Source organism: Caloenas nicobarica, chromosome 15, assembly GCF_036013445.1.
Source record: "Caloenas nicobarica isolate bCalNic1 chromosome 15, bCalNic1.hap1, whole genome shotgun sequence".
Lineage (NCBI taxonomy): Eukaryota > Metazoa > Chordata > Aves > Columbiformes > Columbidae > Caloenas > Caloenas nicobarica.
This window is the reverse complement of record NC_088259.1, coordinates 14063615-14091383: the sequence shown is the minus strand read 5'-3', so window position 1 is coordinate 14091383 and position 27769 is coordinate 14063615. Positions and strand designations below refer to the sequence as shown.

Below are 27769 nucleotides of genomic sequence, written 5' to 3'. Positions count from 1 at the left end.
TATAAAGGGTGAGTGTCAGGAGGATGGAGCCAGGCTCTTCTCAGTGACAACCAGTGACAGGACAAGGGGCAATGGGTGCAAACTGGAACACAGGAGGTTCCACTTAAATATGGGAAGAAACTTCTTCCCGGTGAGGATGCCAGAGCCTGGCCCAGGCTGCCCAGGGAGGTTGTGGAGTCTCCTTCTCTGCAGACATTCCAACCTGCCTGGACACCTTCTGTGTAACCTCATCTGGGTGTTCCTGCTCCGGTGGGGGGATTGCACTGGATGATGTTTCAAGGTCCCTTCCAACCCCTGACATTCTGTTATTCTGTGATGCTGTGATGCTGTGATTCTGTGTGATGCTGTGAGGCTGTGATGTTGTGATTCTGTGATGCTGCGATGTTGCGATTCTGTGATGCTGTGACGCTGTGATTCTGTGATGCTGTGACGCTGTGACGCTGTGATGCTGTGACTCTGTGTGACACTGTGACGCTGTGATTCTGCGATGCTGTGACGCTGTGATGCTGTGTGATCCTGGGTGACGCTGTGATCCTGTGCGATGCTGTGACTCTGGGTGACGCTGTGACTCTGGGTGACGCTGTGACTCTGGGTGGGGGCGCTGCGGCCCCCGCTGCGCGCGCTGGGACGCCCCGCCCCTCCCGCGGGTGCGGTTGTCGCCCCGCCCCCAGCGGTTGCTATGGAAACGGCGATGACGCTCTCAAATAACGCCGGAAGTTCCCTCTCCCGGAAGTGGTGGGCGGGAGCGGACCCGGAAGTGCAGGGCTGCGGGGCCAAGATGGGGTGCGATGGCGGCACCATCCCCAAGCGGCACGAGCTGGTCAAGGGGCCCCGCAAAGCCGAGAAGGTCGGAGCGGGCGGCGTGAGGGCGGCGGGGAGCGCGGCCGGGGGCGGCGGGAGCGGCTCTGTGCGCCTGGGCCCTGCCCGGGCGGGGAGGCCCCGCGGAGGCCTGGTCCGGCCTGCCCGTCCCGCAGCGCTGCCAGCCGGGCCTGGCGCTGCGGGCACCGCTGTGGCTGTGGCGTTGGCAGCTACAGTGTCTTCTGGAGAGCTTTTTGGACGCTGCTCATTCTGTTGAATGTGTGGGGTTTAGGGGCCTCCTTCACTTAGGGGAACAGTGGCTGCTGGCAACGCTTTCGGAAGATTGTTTAATAGTGTGACCAGACCGTTGGTGATGTCGAACGCGGCCGTTCCATCTGCTTGCGTTCTGAATGTTGCTTGGGCTCACCTGTTAGGATGTTTTAGGTGAATGGATGTACGGTGGCATCACCTGTGTGGGTGCATGGATAAAGATGAGGAAAAATCTCCCAAGGAGTGGCAGAAAACTTAAGCAAATTATACTTGCTGATGTAAAAAAAGTAAATAAAATCCATTTTCTACCCACACCTGACTGTCAGAGTAGCTGTAAACGTCAGCCTTTCTTTTATGGTCTAATGTGTCATAAAGTTCATGTTTTTATGCTGGAGTTTCACATAGCGTCCCAACATCCCCAGACTTCGTTTTCTTGTTATCTTGTTTTCTTCAGGAAATGGAACTGCTGGTTGAGCAAAGCAGGAGTGAGGTGTACAACTAGAGAGAGAAGGGGTAGTGGAGAACACATGAAGGGCAAAGAACAGTGAAGAGGGAAGGGGACAGGTGGAAGTGACAAAAAATAAGAAAACTGAATTAGAGTTAGGAAGATAGGTCCCAAGTCCTAGGATGCAGAAACATGTTCAAGAGATAGAGGTAGACCCTTGAAACTGGTCGTGAATTTTGCTAAAAGGTTTCGTTGAAGTTACTTTACAGAATAACTTTGAATGCAGGAAGCAGATTTGGTAGGATAACTGGGGATGTGGTTAATGCTTCAAGTACTACTTGATTTTATGTTTAGTTTGCAAGTATAAAAGCTGTTTTAAATCACGAGTATTTTTTTTCTTCAGGTTGACAAAAATGCTGAGTTGGTGGCAAGATGGTACTACTGTGCCCTGAGCCAAGAGAAGCTGTGTCGGCCAATTGTAGCCTGTGAGCTGGGCAGGTGTGAATGTTTCCATATAGATCACTATATTAAAAAATACGAGTTTATAAGTAAGTTATGATAATCAAATATGGCTATTAAAAATTTTATATTACAGGTTGTATAATAAAGATGCCGTCATTGAATTTTTGTTGGACAAGTCAGCTGATAAAACCCCTATGGAAGCCGCATCACACATCAAGAGCATTAAGGTAAACAGGTTGTGTCTGATGTTAAAGAATGCCAGGAAAGTTAAAACATGCTACAAAACCTCGATTTGCTCCTGTTCTCACTATATATGAAAAGTGCTAAAAGTAGTAAACCACAATGAAAAAAACTTAAGAAATGTTATCATAGCTCAAAAAATGATTAGTAACCAGCTTAAGGCTTGCGTTTTTATTTTGCAGAACGTAACAGAACTAAACCTTGCAGATAATCCAGCTTGGAGTGGTGATAAAGAGAGTATAAAAGGTGATAAATACGATGATATCCAGTCTGCACGCTTCATATGCCCTGTGGTGGGACTGGAAATGAATGGAAGACACAGGTCAGTAAGTTTCTGGATTCGGTTTTTAGAAGTGCGTACTATGCTAACCTGAATATAGAGCAGGTAAAAGTGTTTGAATCGATAATGTTTCAAACTCATGTACTTAAGCCTTTGCAGGGAAGATTTGTCCTTCTGTCAAAAGGAGGGAGTTCTGGGGACTACTAGCATCCTTGTATTTCATGTTCAAGAGAAAAGATAAAAAGTGAACCCTTTCTTTAATGAATTTCTGTGTATAATAAAGGAATAGAGGACAACATCTGCAGAAAAAAAAGTGACTAAAAGCTGTTTGTGGGCTAAACCACGGGGAATCGGTATGGGCAAGCAGAGGGAGGTCAGATGAGAGAGACCTCCCTTTGTGTCACATCAAACAATTCTACCTCTCCCTGTGTTAGGATCAGAATGGAGGTGGATTGTATGTCTATTCTAATCCTGCAATAGTATAGTTTTTTCAAATTGGGCTGAAAAAGGACATTTCCTTGCATCCTGGTTTGGGCAAATTACCAATTTCTTGTTCTGGTGAGTGAGAACAGGCCCAATTCAAAGCCTGATAGCTAGGAAGTATTTCTTCCTCCAGAGAGTGATTAACTGGGAGATATTCAGAGGGAATTAAAGAGAGAACCTGAAAAGTAACCCCATTTTTACCAGAGCCACCTTAAAACTTTTTTTACTCAGTTGAAGGTGTTGGAGAGGAAAGGATTAAGAGCAGGAACGGGAGATCACATGAACCACATGTGTAATTGCTTCATGTAATCCTGCAAGAATGTTCTGTGTGGAGAGGAGAGAGGTGGGAGTGCAGACCCTGGCGGGGGTCGCTTGTGGCAGCTTTGCTGGAGAGCTGGGGTCAGAGTCAGTGGGACAAAGAAACTTGGTGGAAGGTGGAACCATTCAAATAGTTTAACTTCTTAGTAAAACAGGCTGTGGCGATGATTCCAAAGAAACGTGTCAACCTATAGCAGATGTACAAAAACATCTCAAGAGCATCTGTTTTGCTATGATCGCCTTGAGAGATTGTCATAAACGTTTGCTGAATTATACCGAGAATGAAATAACAAAACTTGTTGTGGTTTAATGTACCAATATTTTTCATTTAACTCTTCACATTGTCCAGATGAATACGTAGCTACTTCCAGGTGCTGATACTTCGATTAGCTGCAAGGATTTGTAAAGAGAAGGTTGGCTATGCCTGCTCACCCATTGCCGTATTGTTTTGGTGTTAAATCAGCACTGCACATATATCTTTTAGACACAGGGTTTCTTAAAAACAATTGTACGCCTTGTCTTCTTTTCTTTGAAGGTTTTGCTTCTTGAGAAACTGTGGCTGTGTGTTCTCTGAACGTGCTCTCAAAGAAATTAAATCAGAAGTTTGTCACAAGGTGAGTTTTTCTTCAGCTTTAGTAGCAGTGGGGTCACATATGACCTCCACACATAGATCTGTAGACATACGTACAGACATGTGTGTATATATATACAATTGCTTTCACATCCACTGCTGTAAAATCTATTTTTTAATCCGAATGTGCAAATTGAAATAGAACTTGTAAAAGTTCTGTAGTGTTCAGAATGGCCTCTTTTAATTGAAATGTGTTTTTAAGTGGTGGTAAAAATGAGTGTTTTTGTTCTCGGTTTGATTTTGCAGTAACTACTTTAGAAGCTTAATTTTTTCAAATGTTTGGTTATAATTTCAGCTTAACAAAGAGCGATTGTTTTTGGTTAGGGGTATTGGGTATTTTGGGTTTTGTTTGTTTGTTTTCCCTGAATGTATGTGGTTTGTGTTTGTCAGTGTCCACTTTATGTATTTAAACTGATTACATTTTCAGGTTATGTTTTGATTGCTGTGTTTTTGAAGGACATTTACTGTTGTCTTTGGGCAGGGGGCGGAGGGCAACTCTTCATAGAATTTTCAGTAATTACATTAATTACTGTAGAAAATACTGACTGCACTTTATTTTACAGTGCTGGGTTGATCTCATTATGTAGGTTCTTTCGTAGCCAGGGGCAACAATAAAAGTTGCAAATACTCTCTCTTTTCCTGTCACTATTTTTATTATCAGTGAGATTTGTGGCAGAGTTGTTTTTCAGCAAACACTCTCATATTGGATAAATCATTCAGTATATTTGTATTAAACAAGACCTGTAAAGGAAAACCTTTCTCAGTAAATTATTGCCGGCAGTGTGGAATATCATTAGGTTTAGCCTCATATTGCTGCATGCTGTACTAGTTTTGTTCTGTGGAATGCCAGTTTAGTCCAGATGGTTTTGCTTTCCTGTTAGTAGATACTGATTTATTTTTAATGAGGTTTTTTTGTTTGTTTATTTGCGTCTAACTTTTTGTTGATAGATGGATGTAACTTGATCAGTAAATGCAGGAATTAGATGTTTTGTCTGTTGTTTGACCAGTTTGATAATCTTATAAAAACTAAATCCCATGTTTTCCAGAATTTTTAATAATCAGTATTTAGTATAGCCTCATATTTGCACACAACTGTTTTCACATGCATTTGAATTCTTCACAAAATTCAGAAGGCTGCTTCTAGAACTAATGAAGTGGATATAATATAATCTGGTCTGCCATCTTTTCATTATTGGCTTGTGGTGCACAAAGACAATGGTAACCAGCTGGGAGAATGTTTTAGTTCACATTTCCTTTAATTAGTGTCAAAGAGTGATTTGGTGGATTTTTGGATATATACTAATAATGTTCTCGTTCTGTATCCAGAATCAAGAAGGTGACCAGAACTTCTCTAAATTGGATCACGGGGACCTGGTTGCCCTGCGTTCTGGTAGCTAACAGCTTGTTTATATCCAGAGCACTAATTAGCAGCATTCCCCCAGCACTTTCTATCTTTATGCACCAATGGGGCTTATAGTAAAATGAACTAATGAAGAAGAAAAACGAAGTGTTGTGTATAGTGCATATGCTAGGATTACAAATTCTTTATTGATAAACAGAATCCTCTTCTGATACATGCTCTTTCAGAACAAAAATACTTTTTGAAGTACAGAATGTGTGAATGTTGTGGATTGCCATACCAGTGTTTCTACTGGTGCTAATTGCTGTATTTTAAGAATTGCAATGCATTTTTTGAACTGAAATCCAACCTATGGGATCCACGTGCGTCACAGCATATTTTTTTCTTATTATTGCCACCCCTTCTATCTGCCAATACGTGCCCAGATGCTGGTCCCTGTGTGCCCCTGACACATCTGTGTGTGCAGAGGGATTGTTATGTGACTTCAGAGAGTGACATGATGGGAGTACTTCAAGAAGAATAATCCTGTATTTACTTGTTTATGCTGTGTATTCGGTGCCTCAGCCAGCAGAACCTGTGTTTTCGTTTCATCTCAAGGGGTGAGATTTTTGGATACGTGGATGTAAACTGGAGATGCATCAGTCTAGGAGCTGTGTGGCAGTTCTTTACCTCACTACTGTGAAATTCAAGAAAGCTCTTTCAAAACAAATTATTCTTGTGTATTAATGTCGCCTGTGAGCCTACAGAGCAGTCTTGACAGCCTGCTAAATTGTAAACAGCAACAGTTTCCCAAAGGGCTTTGTCAAACAGATGCTGTAATGATACAGTGAAAATATTCACCAGAGAATACAGATATCCAACAGCCCAAACAACAGTTCTGCAGTCCTCCCCTTTATGCTCATATACTTTAAACTAGATTATCTGAACTAGAGACTGAACGTGTATTTACATGCTACAAGATGCATATCACAAAACGTTGCGTTTCACGAAACTGTAGGAGATGACTTTCCTGTGCTCAGAGCAGAGGATTGTTTCTTTTCCAGACTTTCTGCCTTGGCTCCTGGGAATGCGTACCACTTTGTGGGAAGTCCCACAGACTCTTGTCTCATTGCTCAGTTTTCTTCTCAATTTTCTCTGAGGCAGCTCACTCAAGAGAGAGCAATCTGTTTGCCCGGTGATACACAGCTCACGAAATAACTGTTAGGAAAACACTGGATGCAGATGCAGATTTTGTCTTAAGTCAAGGAAATGGAAAACCCCAAGATGAAGAATTTGTCATTCCTTGGTTTACCTCAACAGTATTTGCTGTAGCACTAGATTTGAAAGGCTTTATGGAGCCTAGGTACAGGGAGGATCAAGTGGTCTTTCTATCAGAGTTCCCTTTCCAAAAAACGTATTTTGCCTCAATATGAACTTTACATGAAGAGCTGACATGTATTTATCTGCTTTTACTAGAATTGTTAAAAAGACTGGATCGGTGCTAGGGAAAGGCACAAGAATGGGAGAGGAAACTCTCATGGATGAAGGATTTTTAGTAAGGCAAATGTAATTAATGTGCGATGACTTTTTCCCGGTGACTTACATCCCTTGGAAGTAAACTGTTCTTGTTTCACATCTGAAGTAGCAGTGTACTGGATCCAAGTTAAAAAATAACATTAACATGTGGAAACTCTGAGGCAAACAGACCCCATAGCAGTGTTGAGAGAGATTGTCTTTTATTGCCTGAATGGTAAATGTGTCAAACTGTGTTGCTAAAAGATAAAACTGATTGGCCAAAGATTTTTTGAAAGAGCAATGAGAACTTTTTAGGGGTGGTTTATATTGGAGAACAAGCTTGTTAGATGAAGTGGTAGGGACAAATTTTGAAGCTTCTAACTATTTAGACTGAAAAGGGTTGAAAAAGAGTTTTATCTATAACAAAACAACTTATGAATACAAATATAGGTGGTGTTTATTCTGTAGGAGAAGACCTGAAGATCAGGAGTTTTCTGCCGCCTCCTGCTTCCTTTTCTTCAGGGAGAATTACATGTGACATTGAAATTGTCAGTTTAAAACTTGCACTTCTGAATAGCATGTTCTCACCTATTGTATTAATTCTCCAACAGGCTACTAAAATGAACAGAACAAGGAAAACTGTTTCAACTTGCTCTTGTTGTATTCAATGGGATCTTGAAGATTGTACGTTAGTACTAATCTGTTGTGGTCTGTAGATTGTGGTGGGGCCCACAGTGATCAAATGGTTTGGAACTTCTGTTCTAATTGGTTTCCTGATTCTTGCATGGGCAATCTTCCGTGCCTGCTTGTTTGGAAGTCAGCTATTTGACAAAAAATATGCTTTTAGAAATGATGGGATAAAGAAATGACCTAGCATTGTATAGCATCTATTTAACCTCACTTTTGGGGGTTGAAAAAGGCACTGTTAACCAATTTTTTATGTTGACTCTCCTGTCTAAGAAGTTACTATTGGTGTAATAGAATGCCAGAGCTATTATAGTTTGGGGACAGGATAGAGGTTATTGGATCTGTGGTGGAAGTCCTTCTCAGAGTTCACGTAGTCACGCTGGAAGTTAAAGACAAGATTACATTTTAAAGTGTAATTTCTTATATTGCTTTAAAACTTATTTTGGAGTAGTTTTCAGAGTCAACAGACTCTAATACACACTTGAAATAGTACCCTAACTATTAAAGTCTGTGCCACATAAAACACTTCATCAAATGCTTAACTTGGGTGTAGAGCTATTGAACATGTGCCTCAGGCTTTGGAAACAGAAATTACGCGTACGTCTTTCAGACAGAGCGAATGTGTGCGCAATGCACTATAGAGCGTAGTGTTTCCTCCAACAAGGTCACGTTGACACTATATGCTCTTAGGTCAACAGTAACCAAATTTAGTCAACGCTGATTGCTGAGATCTAAGAGTTGTGATCTTACAACATGATAACGCCTACAGAACTCAATGAACGCTTTTTATATATGTTTAAATGCTCAGCTTTCACTGTTCCGTTACTTAAATTTTTTACTGTTGTTGGAAGTAAAACATCTTTCAAGAGTATAATGTGGTTATGATCACTCAGAATATTGAGTAGAGTATTGTTTCTTAACGATGGAGAATGGGGTGGTTTAATTATGATTTTCCTGGGGGTTTCATATATGTAAAACTTTGTTTAAAATACAAAATCCTTTACAGAAGGAGGATCACGCTCCAATACTTTTCCTGGACTGACATGGGTCAAGTTATACCTAAATTATATTTTAAGAGGGAGTTTTGTGCAGATTTTTTTCCCCAGTTTGACTTGTTCAGTTTCCCCAAAACAAGCCCATGTTATATAGTGCCTTGCTATTGAATTTATCCTTTTATTTCAATTCAGAAGTGAGACGCAACCATTGTTCTGGGTAATGGTGACAGAAGGTGCAAGCTAGAAACTAGATTTTCTGCAATGACGGTAATAAGGAACATTCCATTCACATTTTAAAAGACACCATGGAGTGGATAAATGCAAGCAGTGCCCTGCGGTGGGTTGGGTTTGGTTTGGAGATAAATTAATTATTAATATTGCTATGATTAATACATGCCAGAGACCCATTAGCTTCAGTAGTGGTTTTCAAAGGGACTCTCAACAAGCTCAGAGTGAACACGCTGCATGGCTTGTTTTTTCCTTTTCTTTATTTCTCTCCATAAGAAAAGCATCTCCAGCAATATTTAGCCACAAGTCTTGGATTATAAATGAAACTGAGTACAGGCCTTTGGGTTGAGTTTGGAAGTTTCTGTAAATAAATAGGGACCAGATGGTCTGTCTTTAGGTTAAAGTTCATTTGAAAGAAAATTATGTTTCCAAGAAACTGGTGTGGGAAAATGAGCAGCACAGTTCCAGGAACCTGGGAATAAGTTTGTAATAAGAAACTTTCATGTTCTATTGTTGGGTCATTTGTTGATTCATTTGATTTTGTGGAAAAAAACCACTTAATCTACAAGCCAGTTTTCCTGTAAAAACTGAGTGATATTTTGGCTGCATAGTGAATCTTGTATCTAAATTGATCCTAGACACTTATTTATAATTTGTAGTTTCTGATTGAGTTGGTAAGTAACAGGATGTATTTTATTAGTTCCCATCAGAGTTAAAGCAAAACAGTTGGGAGTTTATTTGGATTTACTGGAACGAAACGTTAATCTGCATTCTTGCCAAAATACTTGTAAAAGAGGATGAACAGTTTGGAATGACTTGTCACACACAATTCAGGTTTCTCCTGATCTCTCCCCAGCAGTAGCACCCAACTAAAGACTTTTGGAGATGGGGTGTGGAGGTTTAATCTCATGGAAGAGTTGTCATATTGTGCAAAAGACCACAATGTACATCCTCTCTGCTTCCTCACATTCCCCCATCTTTTAGGTTGCAAAAGTGAAGGGATTAATTTAAGACTCCTGAAGAGGAAAGAGCAACTCTTGCCTGGAAAAGGACTGGATCCTTGTGCTTTTTTTTTTTTATCGCTGTTCCCTGGTTTTGCCGGCGGTGTGTGTTGAAAGCTCCTTCCTTACTGCAGAGCAGCTGGTGCTGCGTGAGCTCGGCAGAGGCTTTGGGAGCGGGATGCTCGTCCTGGTTGCTGCCTGGTGTTCTCTCCGGTTGCTGCAGACTGTTGCCAGGTTCGGGGAAGTTTTGTTGCCCTCACTCAGGTACACCAGGATTGAAAGATGGCTTTTCACTCAGTTTTCCTTTGTCCCCTGGCCTCAAATTTCCTGTGTCTCCTTGCCATAAACTCCTGCGGAGACTCAAAAACAAGGACTTAAAGGTAAACGTGCATTGCAGGACCCCGCTACTGTTACTGGCACACGTGTCCTTTTCATTAGGAGCAAAGCCTGAGTAGCACGAGTGATGTTGCCATGCTACGCAATGAAATTAGAGATGCAGCTGGACATGGGGAGAAAAAAAGTGAAATGGACTGTGTCTGAAATTGGTTGTCACTTGCTCATCTACAAGCTCTGAAATTTCAGCATGAACTTGTTGAATCAAAATAATCTATTTCATAAGACACACAGTAAACACGACTTTAAGTTGTGCTCTTCATATTTTATCTTTGTTCAGTCATTGCTTCCATTTTATTTATTATTTTCATACCAGTTAGTCCTTTTTTTTGAGGAATATATATTTTTTTCCAGTTAAATAAGTCGCTTGAAGGATTATGAACCTCCTACTTTTCCTCATTTATAGATATAGACGCGTCATTTTCTTTGAGCATCAACCCATTAGTAGTTGTTGCTCTTTATCTTACTGTAATAAATAAAACCTGGCAGACTGGCGGTACAGTGTCGTGCTTACCCTCCTAATGCACAGAGTGAAGTCTGGCTAAAAACGTCAATGGTTTCTGTCAGTATTTTGAACACTTGTTTCGATGCTAGTTAAATATTCAGTTTCATGTTGAAGTAGTTCTCTTCCTGAAAACGCCAGTGATCTTCAATGGGGACTTGTGCCTGGTGCAGCACTTTCAGGCGGTAGCGTCTCTCCAGACAGTCCATGACAAGGGGATACGTTGCAGGCTCAAATTTGTTGGCAAACAAATGAGGCGACTCGATAATCCACTGCAAATCCCCTAGTCCGTAGACACAAATGTCTCTGATGTAATGACCTGCAAAGACAAATTGAAGGTATCTGAAAGCAGCAGAAAGCCGAACAGAATGATTTTAAAAAATAGTTTCACTCTGTAGTGTTGCTAACAAAAAATACTTTTCACCTAAAGCATCATTGAAATATATCTAGAGGGTAATGCTATATTTTAAACATAAAGGCAAGGGTATGGTTTTGCATTTTACACAGATGGATACGTGTTACCCTCAGCTGCTTCATCGTGTTTTGTAGTTGGACATGGTGAAGTTCTGATCTCCTACTGCTATTTGGGTACGTGTTTAATCATGCAGTGTTTCTCTGTGCTGAGTTTATACAGTTACATATTTTAATTTTTTTTCCACATGCCTTCCATGTGGTCAGCACTATTCTTTTTTTATTATTGTTCAAATTGAAGAGATTTAACCCAATGTTGATGTAAGTATCTGGCAAACATACTTGTCAGGTAAGCCTCATAATCTCCACTGAAAACTGATCAGTCAAGTTGATGCATTGGTAATTGGAGGTTCAAAGAGTGGTTGTCAGTATGTGGATACTGTGATGATCTTTGCAATAATATATCAGAAGCTATTTAGATTGGATGCAGCGGAGTAATTTAGTAGGGTAGCTGTTTTATTTGATACTTTCAAACTAAAATATGATGATAAAATATAACCACTGTGGCACACTTAATAGCTAGTTTAAAGCATAACATGTAACTCACAATGAATGTTAGTCAGTGAATCAAATTTAAGCTCATGATCAAAATCCAAGGTACCTTTGCAGCCTTTGTGTACAGTTCCTTCTTGGTCTTTCCATTTAATGGCTCGGATGTTTCCTTCCCAGTCTGCATTGGGCGTAGCCCCTGGAGCATCTTTAAAAACATAAGGTTCTGATGAAATTTGGTTTTACTTATTACAGGGAGCTTTTTGACTGCTGAAGATATGTTTAAATGTAGCCATGTTAAGTATGTATTTACAGGTATTTACATCATAAGAATCAAGATCTTTTTCGGTTTTATTGCTTTTTTTGATTCCTTGAGAGCATGAGCTTTTACATAGCAAAAAAAAAATTACTTTTTTATCAACACTTTTCTAGCCTTGTAGCTAATGGTGTGCACCATAAGTAGTACTTTTCTGGAATGCAGCTTTGCTTCTCAGCCATCAGGGGATGTGACTTTTTGAAAGGGCAGCATCAAGGCTGAAGAAATGACCGTATTTATGCAATGCCACTCAGTGAAGTGGTGATGTTAAGCTCTGAATTGGAGCTCGCTCGCTCCTTACGGTGCTGGTGGTCCAGGGGTTATTCATAGTAGAAATAACATATGTCTTACCAGTTAAACGGTTCAGCGTGACCCAGTAGTGTTCATCCGGACTGTACGTGTCTCTTGACCATTCAAGCAAATCTTTTGCACGTGCATCAGTCAACGTAAACTCTACAAATTCTTTAGTGAGTATGTAATAGGCAGTACCAAAATATAACGTCAAATTATAAGGAGGTTTAGCTTTTATATTCTTTGTTGGATACACGTATGACATTCTAGAATGTACATATTCTCTGTAACTAACCTGCGTCCTGTGTTTCATATGAAGTGGTTGAACCACCCCAGGAGTCATATTTTTACCATTCCATTTACTTTTGATGTATTGTATAATGTCTTTGTTTGTTTTAATGGGATAATCTTGACCACATAGATTAATAACATAGTTCCACTGAATTTTGGAATGAACTAGATCTCTCATGCAGTTAATATCAGCTTGTAATCTTGAAAATCCTGCATAAACAACACTTTCTCTTTTTGAGGAAATAAAAATATTTTCGAAGCAATTAACAATGTTTTGTACAGCAGCTTTATAATCTTTTGGTGACTTTTCATCAATATGTATGCAGTAAATATTCTGAGGCATATAAATAGCTCTTAGTAGCTTTACGAACATTTCCAGCTCCTTGTGAATTGTGATAATGTATGCCAATGAGAAATTCCCTTCTTCATCTGACAGTGGTCTTGTGATAAAATGCAGAGTCTTCAATACCATGGAGCAGTTGCACGAATTCCAAATGCAGCTGAGTGGTTTAGGTTGGTAGGTATTCTGACAAAAGTTTCCGATTTTAAAAGCAGCAGTTTTGCCCACAAAAAGAGCTGAACAAAGTTCATCCGGGTAAAAGCCACACTCTGCTATATTCACATTAAACTTTTGTTGATTTTGCTCTTCAGAAAGTGTATCCTTTAGGTAGATAAAAGTGTAGATGAACACACAGGCAGCGATGCACACTAAAAATCCTGATTTTGTTGCATCGAGTGGGTTCATCTTTTATTTTCCAGACGCTGTCTTCTCATCATAGTTTAATTAAGCGTTCAGATTATCTGAAAGGAAAAGTGAGATAGAGAGAACCTTTTTTTTTTTTTTTTTGAATAGATGACAGGTTAGTGATACATTTATGAATGCTGAGATGACTCTTTTTCCGGGTAGGAGGAGGAGCTGTGTGTGCTGGTGCTGCGGTGCCAGGCTTGGTCAGGATCTGCCTTTGGCCGGGCAGGGGTGTGAGCGCTGGCTGCTCAGAGCTGCTGCTGCTGTTTCCTTAAGGCCTGGGGAACCTTAAGTTCTGCTGGAGGACCAGAATTCAGTAAATTAAATCAGCAGAAAATTTATTAAATAAACAAAAGGAAGAGACAAAAACATAATCCACAAAATACACTTTTTTATCCTTATAAAGTCAGCAAATGTTTCCAACTCTTTGAGAGGTTTAGTGTTTGTGGGGGTTTTTTCCCTCTGACATCTTCGCATTAGTGCTTTGGAAAACAGCATGCGACAACACTCAATTCTTATTTTTAGCCTATGTGCATATCCTCAGATAAGGACCCTACTACCAGTACTAGCATTCAGAGCTAACAGTCTAATTTACATGAGTATTGGCATACAAGTTTTTCCATTGTTATTTTTTTTTAAGTATGCCTTGTTGAAAAGTCAGAAGAATGAGAGTGCAGCAGTCCTGAATCCCAGAGCAATTACATGGAGTCTTTATCCTTGAAGCATTTGGTATAGAACTTCCTAGAGAAAATTCCAGGGTTCGGGGAAGGGTCTATCTGCTGCCGTTAAGCTTAATAGTTAAATTAAGAAAGATTTTAATGTTTTTTAGAGAAACTTAACTTTCTCTTATTTAATTAAGTTAATTTTTTACCAAAAAATATATTTCACCCGTAAATATTTTGTGGTTTACACCTGTCAACATCACAATGTATTTGTTATTACATAGGAACAGATAACAAGCCTATTTGTATAAAGGCAATTTCTTCATGGGAGTTGTGTTGTGGTGAGAAGGCTCTATGTTTTCATTAGGAAGAAGTGAAAAAGACTTTCAAACTGGAAAGTCCGTATACATCTGTCCTAGAGGCTGGAAAATAAAGCAAGCATTGTAGTTAAAGTAGAAATGAGGCATAGAATTTAAAAAGCATTAAAAATGCAGAATTTGAACCAAGAGAATGGATACTCTACAATACCACAATTTAAAAATCTTATTAGGCCACTGGGAAAGAATGTATTTATCTTACTGTCCTTACTGGTATGCACTGGATTCTATGCTGGAAGAATGCCTCTTTTCCACTGAGCATTCCAGAAAGGGGACTTGGATGTTAGGTGGAGGGTTCATCCATTTTGCTTCCACGTCCCATCAGCAGCGCTCTCCAGTCTGCACGGGATGCGCAGGCCAAAGAAAAACAGGAGAAAATCAGGTCCCAGAAGTATATTTTTTTTTTCTTCAGAGCTCCTAAGGGACACGTTGACTGCATAAACAAGCATGATGTGAGTCTCTCATCCATTTGAATGAAAAACTCGAGCAAATCAAATCCGCATCAGCCTTTCAGTATTGCGCGGAAAGGAGGAGAAAAGGAAAGGCAGTGCCAGGTGGGAGCCAGGATTTTACAGTAAACGTGAAATTCTGCTGCCAGCTGACTCAGAGATTTGCGGAAGGGCCATTATGTACCCACCAGCAGAAGTTAGGGAGGGAGTGTCAGGTAGGGAAGCACTGATTGATTTTTTTTTTTTTTTTTTTTTTTTTTTCCTGGACCTGAAGTCAGAAAAACTGTTTTATTCTGAGTGAATAATTACATGGGGAGCACTGAGGATGCTCTGAATTAGTGAATGTGATGTGCTCTCCGTGGTACATCACAGGGAAGGTTCATTCTGGGCATAAGAATAACACTGAAGACACTGGGCAGTTACAGAAATATTTGGGACTTTATACCTGCTTGGAATATAGGACATCTGTAACAGGATGAGTGTGCTTTTCAGGTTTTTTTTCATTAAATACAACTCGTTCCCTAGGGAACCAAGCTATAAACTGTTTCGTACACTTAAATTTTTATTACCCTTCAAATAGTAGCTTCTAGGGATCTTTCAGGTTATTAAGTGTTTACTGTGGATTTTTCCTATTGAACTGCATAGAATCTAGAAGCTATATATTTTTATGGCAGCATGAAAGTACACGAACACCCAAACAATTCCTTCTCCAGTGATAACATGTTTCCAGGGTGTGACTAAATGCTGAAGCCTTGCCTATGAGAACAGAATTTGACATCTTTCAGCCGCAGGGTGTATTATAGAATGTAAGCACTGGCTTTCTGATGGTGTTTTACCAGATTTAGAGCTAGAATTGCAGCCGTTAGTCCCACTGTGTATGAAGTTTGTCACTTAGAAGAATCCTCCAGCCCCGATGCTGTTGTCTGCTGTCAAGGACTGTGCTACCGTGTTTCCTCCTGCCCTCAAAGAGCAAGATATTGTCGTGTTGAGAAAATCCACTGTCCAGGCACAACCCAGTCTTTGCCTATCTTGACTTTTAGTTTTATTAGGCAAGAGTGCCATTATAGGTATTTATCGTTATCAGAATGTGCCTCTGAAACTCACCCTTTTCTGCGGTATGGATAGGTTTTCTAAATCTGGAGGATGAAGTTGTCTTAATTTTTAGAAGTGCCGGGAGCGGCGTTTGACATTCTTCAAAAACCAACCTGTTTGTAGGGCTGTTCAAGCACCTTTGTGGCTGCTTTTATGGATATTACTTAACAGAAGACTCTTGTAAGCCCAAGCCCCTCCATCTCTATTAAAAAGGTGAACTCTTGGGGAAAAGTGGAATTATGTTTATGCCTGAAAATAAGCCTGTGAGATACCTCAGTTCATCAAGACCCCATTAGCTATAAACACTTTGCTGTTCATTTCATTTCGTGGTAACAAATCGTTATACAATTCGCTGTTCCTTCCTACCACAGGTTTTCAGACTGCATCATTGCACATCTAAATATTCTGTTTTGTCTGTGCTCTTTGTATTTGCCTAATGTTAATGTTTAAATAAAATCTGGTTCGTATGACTTCATAATTCAGTGACGCAAATGACAGGCACACTTAATCTTCTAATGAAACAGTTAAAAGGTGTTAAGTCCTTATTTCCAAATTTTTTTTGTCTGAAAGGTGTTTGTGCAGCCATTACTGTAGAGATTTTTATAAGCAAGTGAATACTCAGTCCTCTAAACACTTAATGTTAAAATCAGTGCTTTTAACTGCTTTTTACTTTACTTTGCTTTTTCCTTAAGCCTGGGTAGTATGCTGAATCGGCTGCTGTGTTGTGACAGGCATCAAGTAAAAGAAAAAATGTCTTCATCAAACCCAGTTAATACTGCCTTAGAAATTTTAGGTCATTCTTACTTAAAATATTGCATTGATATTTACTGATAAAGATTGTACAGATTTATAGATGTTTAACTGTTCACCTTTGATATTTTTTTCTTTTTTTTTTTTTTCAGTAGTGTATTTGACCTCATAAGATGTTAAAACAAATACTATGAAAGCTCTTAAAACCATTAACTTGTAGGGCTGTAAAACATTAAGTTGCTTGCAACAGAGCAGAATAAGTATTCGTAAGTGGTGTGATTTTTATGATAGAAACAGCACCAGTAGTAATGACCTCCACCCTCTTGTACATCTATGACAAAGTAAAAAAAAAAAAAAAATATATATATAGCCCTTTTTTCAGATTCAGTATTTTTAAGTGAAATGGTCTTTCTGAAGTGAAAATATTTCTCACTTTACAAAAATTAAAACAAGTTATGTTTTGATAAAGTAAAAGCAAAAACCTGAAGTCCTACAATCTAATGTATTCAGTCTTACCTTGTACAAAATTAGCCAGGAGACAGCAGCATAATTAAAATAAATCGCGAGTCCCATTGTCCTTCAGCAGGATTCAGCCAGTGTTCTTCATCCTGTCGCTTGTGTAGGGACCTTTGGTAAGTGAAAGGGGTTACACATTAACGTGACCGTTTTCATTTATGGCTTCATCTGGCTTCCCGCAATGCTTCGCATATTTATTCTGCAGTAATGCTGTTGAGCTTCAGAAATGCCCTCTGCTTCGCAATAATGAGAGAAAACTTGAGCTTCTCCAAATTTCTGTTGCCGCTCTTCCGAGACAACCTTTACAGGACTGAAATCCAACTTTCAAAAGCGTAGAGTACGTTGCTGGTAATTATAAATAGTGTCGCTTTACCTCGGAGACTTTAACCTCTGCGCTGCTAAGGGAGTGTGCTGGATGATGAGAACTGGAAAGGAAACAGCCCTCTCCTCCTCCCCCTGTTCTTAACTGTTTGCCTGCTGAAACTTTCCAATTTGCAGCAATTAAGTATAGCAAAGAATTGCCTCTGGTCACTTCCGGTAGCTGGAAGCTTAAAAGGTAAATGAAATATCTCCTTCCAAAACTGCGTGTTTACTGCGTTACTACTTTTTATCAAGGTTCTTGGGGGGTTTTAATAAGTGAAAAGTTAGCAGCTTATATTTGCTGAAATTAGGAAGCTTTAGGGTTCTAGAAATGAGTAAGAAAGCTGGTGTATTTGGGACACGTTCAAGTAAAAATAGCGTGTTGGTCAGAAATAAACAGAGAAAAAACCTCAAAGTAAATGAAGGCATGGCTGCAGGTGTGGCACATACAAAATTATCATTGACTGGAGGGGAAGCTCTGTAAATAGAGGCTTCTGCTTGATGCTGTTTTTCTAGTACGGGCTGCAGCTTCTGAGTGACAGTTCGCATTCTGAGAATTATTATAGTATGTAGGAGATTTTCCACTCTTCCCGAGTTACCATTTATTGTTTGCCTCATCGCATATCTGAGTAAAGTGGTAATGTCAAAAGTTGCGTTCATTTAATCTTACGCTACTGAGCTTCTAACGCATAAATCTTTGGAAGAATCTCTTAAAACACGTTTTTAGTTAACTGTTCCATTAATACGTGAGCCTGCGTGGCTGGTAAATGAACAGTGATGTGTTCTTTGGTCGAACAGGATGTTTGTTCCATTCGTTCCGTTGTTCTTCGGAAACACCCCCGTGCAGAGGGACGGTTGGGCTGTGGTCAGAGAGGTTCCGTCGTTCAGTGGGAACTGTTTGGAAAAGTGTTTGTGTCTTTATGCGCTTCCTAGTAATGGTCACATTCAGGAGGACTGCAGGAGTCAATTGACTGTTCATAATTTGGGCAAGAGGTTTCAGGTTTCTCGTAAGACATTTAATTGTAACACTGGTGTAAATATTTGGGTATGAAAACATGTTTGCTTGTTGTTTATTTGTGCTGTAATAAGACTGAAGTAGTCATGGAGGGAACTATACCTTAGATGCTGTACAAAACCAAAAAATGGCTGTCAAAAATAGTTTACAGCAAGAAATAAGGTACAACGTTGTCTTATGTAGCTGAAACTTTAAAAGCTGTAAACTTTAGAGTTCAGTAAATCATCTTAAACTAAGATTTCATTATTACTAAAAAACCTATTGTATTTTATTCTGTAAGAGAGATAAGAAACTAGCCTACCATATTAAAATGACTTGAAATTTAGAAGGTCTTCATTATTTGAAAAAGTAATTTTGCTATTATAAGTTTAAAAGATTAAATGTATGCCTAAGCTAGTATGTCTTTTACACCTTGTAATACCTTTATTCTTATAAATTTAAGTCTTTGGGTCGGAGGATTTGTTTTTTATGAAGTTGAATTTGTATGTGTGCATATGTATGTATATACACATAGGATATGTAGGGTACATAAATGTATGGGTATCAGCCTTTGATGACTTGTTGATCATACCCGCACCCTTGATGAAAGCATGTTAAGCCATTTAGATATATCTAAATATACCTAAGGGTTTGAACACGCTTTGATAACTGAACCCTAAAAGGGCTTTTAGACAAAATTCGTGCTGCTTGTCCAGCATCTCCTTCAGTGAACATCCCGCTTTCTGCAATCCCAGCCTGGCTCTCACATTCAGATCTACAAGCCACTGTTCTAATGCTTTTGTGCCTTTCGGAACAGTTTTCAGGTTCAGTGTCATTTAGGAGTGTCTTCTGTTCAAGGTGCTGCAAAACCGTCAAGGAACTACAGCAAGTACCTTCTTATGTATTTAAAGTCCCAATATAAAAAAGGTACAGCAAGGGAGATGCTGTCATATTGTAAAACAAACATCTGCCCCAGAAGACCTTAATCTGAAGGAAGAATCTTTCTGAATTTGCAAAATGGAACTTTCTTTCCGCCTTTTATCTCAGCATTTCAAAACGTTCGGATAAAAATCCTTCCTTTTTTGCATGAAGAGATAATGAGCTTTTTTAAGAAATCAGAATTACACTTTGGCATCCAGCCGTACTGACAATTAAAAAATGTTTGCATGGGTATGATGCAACAACACATTGTACCTACTGGAGTTAGTAGAACCTGGGAAGGTGGAATTGGTTCTGTGCCTGTAACTTACTGCACTTAAAAGTATATTTGGAAGGACATGTTCTCTGTAATGTAATCTGGCTGTTGTCATGGCAAAAAATGACCTGTTCCAGGGAATGGAAAGTGGACACTGTCTTCATTTCCCTGTTTCTTGTAAATACTTTTCATTTTAGAACAGTTCCACCTGTGTCTTCCAGATGGGAACCTGGATTTGCTTGCTTTTTCGAAGTGCAACATTTATTGAAATTAGAGTCCTTTGATAGAAACTGTTACTTGGAGGAAATGTCCACTTTTTTGTATGCTTAACAAAAAAAAAAAAAAATTATTGCAGAAATGACTTTTAAAATCACTAGCCTGTTGGAGAGTGCTGGTCTCTCACGCTGTATTCGGAAAACACCCCACTAGAAATGAATGTGTTGGGCTTCTCAGAATCAAGACGGCTGCCGGTCCCTCCTGCCCCTGTAGGACACTGATTATCTTGATTTTCCAGACTTCTCACTCGCAAGCTGGTATTTCCAACACAAACTCATTGAGTAGCAATGGAAAAATTTGGGTTACTCACCCATTTCTTGTGTGTGACTTCTTATTCTGCCTGACTTACTTAATATGTGTCTCTATAACCATTGCTTCTCCTTCATAATCTCTCTGCCTGCTTGTGTCTGCATTCATTTTTAAACTGTTCATTGCTTGAGCAGACCAGTCAAAGTCCTGTCCATATGTCCTTTCATTTAATTCCTACTGCAAATACACGCGTAACCTTTCAAAACCTTTGCTTAGTAAACAGAAAAGTAATGACAGAGGCAGGATTATAAACTAATCTTGCATATTAACAGAAAGCTTCTGGATTTAACAAAATAAATAAAAAATTAATAAGGATTGAGATCTTTGAAAAGAAAACATAGTCAATGTGCTTGGTTTCACCAAATGATTGAAAATGTGTGCGCTGAAACAATTGTGTCTTTAACCAGAAACCAAATGTGGAATTACATGAAGCACATTACATGTATTATCCAGATTAATTTATAAATGTAATTTGAAACTTGGTAGCGTTTAATAAATCAGATGAAGGACAATGAGATGGCAAGGCTGGGTTAATGAATAATGCCGCTTTTGTGACCCCGTTTTATCCTCATAGTAATTTAAAAATAAATGGCAGAGTGGCATAATGCTTAGACCTTAATCAAATGTATTCATAACAAAAAACAAAACAACAACAAAGTACTTCAGTGTTTTCATTTTTAGCTATGGGGTTCAGAAAACTGAGTAGATTCTAGTTAGGACTTCTTTGTTTAATCTAGTCATTGTACATTTGATGTTAGTAAAACAGGGAACCCATGAGCAGAAAATACACAATGGGACCTTTTCTTTAAAGAAAAAAAAAATAGTTAAAAGTGTCATTTATAAGGGCTGATAGTGAAATAAAGATGTAATTTTCATAGGCCTGTTGCCTGGAATAGGACTTTGAAGAAAAACAAAATATTTTCATGTTTCTGAAATTCTTTTCGAATTTGCCGTGCAGATTGATACGCGAGCTGCTTTTAAATGTGGTTATCGAAAGTTCACGATTCACTAGTAAGATGAGTATTTATTCTCCTTTTCGTGAAGAGTGATGCTGTCAATCGGTATTATTTTGTTCTGTGGTAAAATCAACTGAGATTTTCCCTTTGACATTTTAAGTGAAAAGATCTATTAGACTGTATTAAAGGAGAAAGAACTATTGGAAAAGATGCAGTGGCAAGGGGAAGGATTGAAGGGCTCCTTGGAGAGCTTAAACACAGAATTAATTCCAACAAAGGTTCACCAGCATAAAGGTCTTGAAATAAATGCTAGTTTTGTCTTCTTTTTTTCTTGAAGTGTGGTGTTCCTTTTCAAGAGGAGGATGTGATTGTCCTTAATGGTAATAAAGAAGATGTGGAAGTATTGAAGAAAAGGATGGAGGATAGAAGACTTAAAAGTAAATTAGAAAAGGTAATATTTTTAGACATTGTTTAAAACAAAATTGAAAGAATTCTTGTCTGTACTGCGAAGTGCTCTTAGATTGCGTAGCTTTGTCTGCTGATCTTCGCGCGGGTGGATTTACTCAGTAAGCTGCGTTGTACTGCACTGCTGCTTCTACAAGTAACAAGCTCTTGTGCGTATTTTGCTAATAGCATATTGAAGTTGTACGTGCTGAAACTGTCCTTTGACTGGCAGGCAGTGCTTGCTGCTCTGAAAATCAGGGAACTCAGTGCTGTGGGGAAAAAGGACAGTGTGGCAGGTGAACTGCGGGTTGGAGCTTTTTCGCATGGACGCTGGAGGGTTTGAGACCAGTGACCTTCTGCCACCACCTGCTGGCTGAGCTTTGCAGCATCTGCTATGGCAGGTTTTTTCCTGAAGCATTAATCGTACGCTCAACAGCATGGATTCTCCTAATTTTTGTAACGCATTTCAATATATTTATTTTCTTTGAGTTTGTGGAGCTTTCTTGAAATATCTACAGCATTCTGAGTGTATACAGAGTCAGCTTTTGTGATGATAACGCCGATGACTGTTTTAATACACCTTTCTTTTTCAGCTTGAAATTTATATAATCAAAGCCAGTAATGGGATTCTTGTTGCTGTTGTTTGGGGTTTTTGGTGGTTTTTAATCTGGACAACCATAAATTAACTTGAAAAATCTGTTCCACAGATGCTTTTAAAAAATTTAGATTAACTGTTTGCATCTTTTCTTCCCAAGCAATCCTGCAACAAAGGGCCCAGTTATTGAAAGTTACCCAGGAGGGATTTTTTTTTTTTATTAACTAAACAAAACTAAATGGATATGAGATGCAGGATTATGCTGAAATTTTTATTGAAAAACATCTTTATCGATTATAGTGAACTGTGTCCTCTTTAATGTTGTGTAATTTACTGGCCTGCTGTATGCGTTGAGAGTTATCAGGTTACTTTAATGATAACACACACCCCCCTGCAAAGTATACAGACCAAAATACCATATCCAGACAGTTTCGTTTTGGCCTGCACGATTTCTTTAAGGTAGCTTCAAGATTCCCAAGGTTATCATTTTTCCATATAGAAATAATACCAAAAGTGTGGAGCAATATTGTGGAAAGAAGAGTTCCATTGTGTAGGACATAAAAATGTGCTAAAAGGAATTGTGTGTCTATCAAATACAAGTTGGGAGCTGTTTGTCCTTTCAGTACATGACCAGGTTTCTGCTTGTGTTGTTTCAGAAATCAAAGAAATGTAAGTCAGCAGAATCAGCTTCTCAGCAGGATAGCGCTGCAGGTAACATCACAGCTACAGCACACGTGGGACCTTCTGAGGCGTGAAGCAGATTCATGATTTCATTTTTTCTTTTGTGGGTTGTCCAGGTCCATCAAAGGCCAAGAGTGGAAAGGATTGTATCAAATCCAGTTCTGGGGAAAAAAGGCAGATTATCTTCACCAAAAGTTCAGGTTGGTGAATCTGGGAATAGTTAAATGATGAACTGTAGATAAACTGTGTGAGAAGCGGGGGGAATTTCCATCAGAAATGCCTTACCTCCTCCCTACTGTCTGTATTTATAAAGAACAGACTTTTAAAGATATTTCATTCCAGATGATTATAATTGCTCTTGGATGTTTAGGAACCTAGTAATTCTAATATAATGTCTGCTGTATTTTTCTTTTGCAAGAGTGTAAAGGAAAAAAGTGCCTCTTGAAATGTCAGGTCCTTGGTTTATGTTTCTAGCAGCTTTTATATCGACCAGCAACAGAATAAGAGGAGAGAGGGAAAATAAAGAAAAGAAATCCATGGACTGAGGAATGCCAGTAGCATAGGAGTTAATTTGTGAACACGGCACCCTGAGGTTTCTGGACTTGCAGCATACATATTCATTCTGTCAAATTCAGTCTTTGGTAATTCTTTCCAGGCAACTATTAGTGGCATTAAAAGCAGCGTTCTCCAAATATAAAAAGAATCTGATCTATGATGATTTAGGATTGCACATACAATTCTTATGACTACATGCAGAAATCGATTAAGTGCTTTTTCAGACGTGCTCCCTACGAGCTCTTTACATGCCGTTGTGCCCGAGTTAAACTAAATAGATAGAGTTTCTGCAGACTTCTGTGTATTCCTTTCTTTGCACGAGAGACTTGGCACATGCTTCAACTTTGGAGAGGATTAAATAGTTGTTCAGAAAGAGAAGCGGCGGTTGGAAACAGAGGGATGGGCATTTTCCTACCCAAATAGAAAATGATGCAGACTATTATTGGTCATAAACGACTTTGCAAAGAATAAAGGAAGGAGATAGATTCCCCAGGGACAGTATGTCACAAGTTTAGCTTTTGTCATCTGATAGCTAATTTCCAAACAATACTTCGGGGTGGTGGAATACTTTCATGTTTCTTTCTTGAGACTGGAGTTCAGAGCCAGTTTTCACTCAGAGGAATAAATGTTGTCAATACTGAATTACAGTGCAAGGCTTTACACAAATAGGAAAGAATTCCTCTCTCTCCAAGATTTCTAAATTCATTTTGAGCATAAATTCTAAAAGCTAGGGACGTGTGTTAGGAACATGTTTGCTATTCAGTGCAATTATGGGATATATTTGCGATAGCCCTGAAAAAATACATTTAATTGCTGTACATCTTATTTTTTAAATGCTTTTATCCATCCTTATTTAAATATTTTTATCAATTGTAAGCTGTTATTGCATGCTTCACTCTCTTCCTTTTTCTCTAGCAGATAATGGAAATTCATCTGTACCAGGAAAAGTCAATAAGGCTGCTTCTACCACGAAGAGATCTATTGCGGACAGTGAGGAGAAATCCGAAGCATACAAATCTATTTTTACATCGCACAGCTCAGCAAAACGTTCGAAGGAAGAGTGTTCCAATTGGGTTACTCACACAGCGTACTGCTTCTGAAACAATGATGAGCCTGATCCTAACATTCATTACTGCTTTCCTTCCTCAAGGCTTTTCCTGTACAACTCTGATACAGAACTTTTGTTGTAATCTGATATTATCTGGAATTATTCAGTTTGCAAGTTGGTTATAAACTCATGAATAGCTAATGGACTTGTTAGTTGCAACTTCTGTTAAATAAGAAATAGAGCATTAGAAGCCATGTTGTATCAACAAACCTCTTTCTAAAATGGTTGATTATTTGCACAAAAATTGTTCTTTTTTCTCCCAGTGGGATGCTGTCATTCTTCGTCGCACAAGCTGGTGTCCTCAGTAGTAGGAGTGAGGGCAGCAGGATCCGCCTCCTGTCCTACTGAGCTGCGCCACAACTGTAATCATAGTGTTCAACGTATTAGTACAGAAATTCAAACCTTTTGAAACTTTCTGACAGTCAAAAGAGCAATAATGCTTGTTATTTGTACTAGCTAACTGGGCCCTCAGTAGAACTAGTTTGTTTCTTAAAGATTCTGTAGGTGTTTTCAAGTAATCTACCTTTTGACGGTTTATATGAAAGCAAAATCTTGAAAATGCTTGTACAACATTCTTATTGTACTTATTGTTGCAGCCTGTTTTTAATAACAGGGTATTCACTTGTAAACATTATCTAGAAAGATGAGCCTGTAATAGGCTGGTTTTTTCTCCAGAAGGTTTTGGGGGGTTTCTTTGTGGGTGTGGGTCTTAAAGTTAGAAGTATCAGGTCTGAACTTGCTTTCTTTTGTCAGAGGATCAGAATACAGTGGAACCAAAGTATGAGTTTCCTTTTCTGCTGAAACAATGAGATTCTGTGTACATCTCTGAGGAGCAATTTGCCATTTTGAATTCGGCAGCTTACACGAACATAGAAGCATTTACACAGGGTGAGAGAAACCTGAGTGGTGACAGAAGAGGAGGAGGCGGATCTGCACTGGCTTTTTGGGGAGAAAGGATGGGGCGGCAGCGTCAGGCGAGTCAAAGCCCTGGTGGCTGATGGAGGAACCCCCAGGGCTGGAATGAGCCGCTGAGGACGTTTCTCTTTCGCTTCTCAGGCTGCCGAAATTTGCTGCTTTCACAACATCTGTAGTACACATTGTTTTATTTTCCGACATAAAATTCTTAACAGCAAACAACTATTCGACTGTTAATTGCTTGTTACAGAAAGATGCTAAGCATAATGTGTCGCTCAGTTTTGCTTTTGTATTTATGCTTTTTATCCCCACGATGTTGATTTAGATAGAACTTGCTCTTGTCTTGTGGCCTTAACACTTCAGTTGAATAGATACACATGTGCTTAATTTGTCAGCATTAGAACAGAATAACCTTTTATGGGCTTTCCTTTGGCCCTTTTATTATTAGCTTTTTTCCAAGCACAGGAATCCTTTTGAAATGTTAATGTTCCATAGCAATGATTTAGTGGCTGAATATTTGAATCCAATAATATCTACATAAAATGACTAGAGGGAGAGATGGAAGCTTTTCACCTTCCTTTCTTTGTCTTTTAAAATTAAAATATGCTTTTATAATCTTGGCACAAACTAACCAGAATAGAAATGCAGAAAGTAGGAGGCTTTTAAAACCACTGCATGATGTTACATTGTTACTTTTGTGTGTGAAAATGATTAATTATCCTCATAATTTACTTTTTAAAGTGTCCCCATTTATAATTGCCAATAGTTAACTGGAGATTCAAATGCTGTGTTTATATTTGCGTAGGTGGTCTCCGTGTTTCAAACACGTTGAATGAAACTACTAGGATTTTATTGCTATTTTGATAGGTATAATTAAAAATTGGCTTGTTGTAGGATTTATATAGTGGTAAGCATTTTTGTTTTCCAAAGATGCGAATGCATATACACATCACATCAAACAGGTTGAGGTTTCCTTGAGCTTCCAGGAAGCACTCAGCCACATTTTGCATGCACGTCTAGTAATCGCCTTTGTTCTCCCTGTTCTGTGTTCTTTTCATTATTAACCTTTATTATTTGTTAGTTACAGATCATGAAATTACTGCACTAAAAGATAGACTATAGTAGGCCCTTTATTTGCGGTCTAATTCTCTTTTGACAATAGATGTTAAAGCCCTATTAGTGTTTTATAGGAGTGCGCTGTTCTTCTCTTTAAATCAGTTATAAATCCTAAGGGGAATTAATGCTTTTGATTTAGCTATTAGTTTGCTAAAGAATATGAGAAAACATAATATGCAGGTTTTCTTCCCTTTTCTTGATAATATGTTAGGCCAAGTCCAGCCTCCTGACTTGGTAACAAGCTTTCTTGCTCATCAGGGCATAATAGTGACTTATTTTTTCAATTTAACCTGCTCATTTATTAAAATAAGTTCATGATTACCGTGATTTGGTCAATGTACTGATTCTTCGTATACACTTGGCTTTATTTTCTGGAATTGATAGTTTGTGCTATGCCACTTTGTTAGGATTTTGTTTGGCAGTTTACCATCCTGCCTCTGTGGATAGAATTCTTGAAATGTTTATGGTTTATAGAAATGTTGTCAGTGGCTGATGAGGTCTTTTCCTTCCCTTTACAAAAAACAGCTGTGAAGGAATGTGATATATTGTGGGCATGTGATGCAATTCATCGCCACAATTGACTTTTGTTAATATAAAATAGAGGAGCAAAAAACCGGCCACTTGTGTTGTTGGCAGGCTGGGTTAGGCAGTTGGGACTGGAACGTTGACTTGGCAAGTTTTAATACATTCAAGCGAATAGTTTGCTGGAGGATGTTTGCTTTATTGTGGTTTGCTTTTTGTGGGGGAGGGCAATTTAATTTTCTTTTAACATAGGTGAATTTGAATGTTGGTGAAAGTTGAAGACTGCAAGAGTGTTAGAATCCGAAACCTGCATTTTTTTGAGGTGCTGCATTAGTCTTGCATCCATGTATCTCTGTTCTGGGGAGTTCACACAGCAGTTATTTCTGTTTCCATGATGTTCAAGCCCTGGCCTCTCTTCTGAAGAGCCTAAAAAGGACCCAGTTAGTGTCAGCCGTGTAATAGGGGCATCTTTTTGTGATGTGGGTCCGGCGGCCCAGATACGCACAAGTGGAAAGGGACCGGGAAGTTCTGTATCCCGATTTCCAGCCCGAGCTGGCTGCCTGCCTGCACACTTGCAGAGCATTCGGTCCTTTCAGTGTTGATGCCTCTAAAACTGAAAACCTGAGGCTGTTCGCACGTTCAGACTTGGCAGAGATCAGCCCGGTATCGGTGTTTAGCTAAATTCCCTGATCCCCCCAAACTGGACA

The 27769-nt window shown here is 39.1% G+C and overlaps 2 protein-coding genes across 3 annotated transcripts; one reads left to right on the top strand and one right to left on the bottom strand.

Annotated features, from left to right (window-relative positions):
• Positions 1-746: 746 nt before the first annotated feature.
• RTF2 (replication termination factor 2) lies at positions 747-27239 on the top strand. 2 transcript variants are annotated; one of them, XM_065645886.1, is made up of 9 exons: positions 747-847; positions 1917-2011; positions 2109-2202; positions 2398-2537; positions 3832-3910; positions 21464-21577; positions 22822-22876; positions 22963-23046; positions 24320-27239. In XM_065645886.1, exons 1-9 carry the CDS (start codon positions 779-781, stop codon positions 24499-24501), a joined length of 912 nt encoding a protein of 303 aa, XP_065501958.1. In that variant the 5' UTR covers positions 747-778; the 3' UTR covers positions 24502-27239. The 2 variants fall into 2 exon arrangements, with proteins under 2 accessions (XP_065501958.1, XP_065501957.1); XM_065645885.1 differs by having other exon boundaries at positions 24317-27239.
• LOC135994895 (beta-1,3-galactosyl-O-glycosyl-glycoprotein beta-1,6-N-acetylglucosaminyltransferase 7-like) lies at positions 10253-13190 on the bottom strand. Its single transcript, XM_065645828.1, has 3 exons — positions 12215-13190; positions 11660-11755; positions 10253-10906 (listed from the first exon to the last, which is right to left on the bottom strand). The coding sequence occupies exons 1-3, from the start codon at positions 13188-13190 to the stop codon at positions 10680-10682; spliced, it is 1299 nt and encodes a 432-aa protein (XP_065501900.1). The 3' UTR covers positions 10253-10679.
• Positions 27240-27769: the final 530 nt, after the last annotated feature.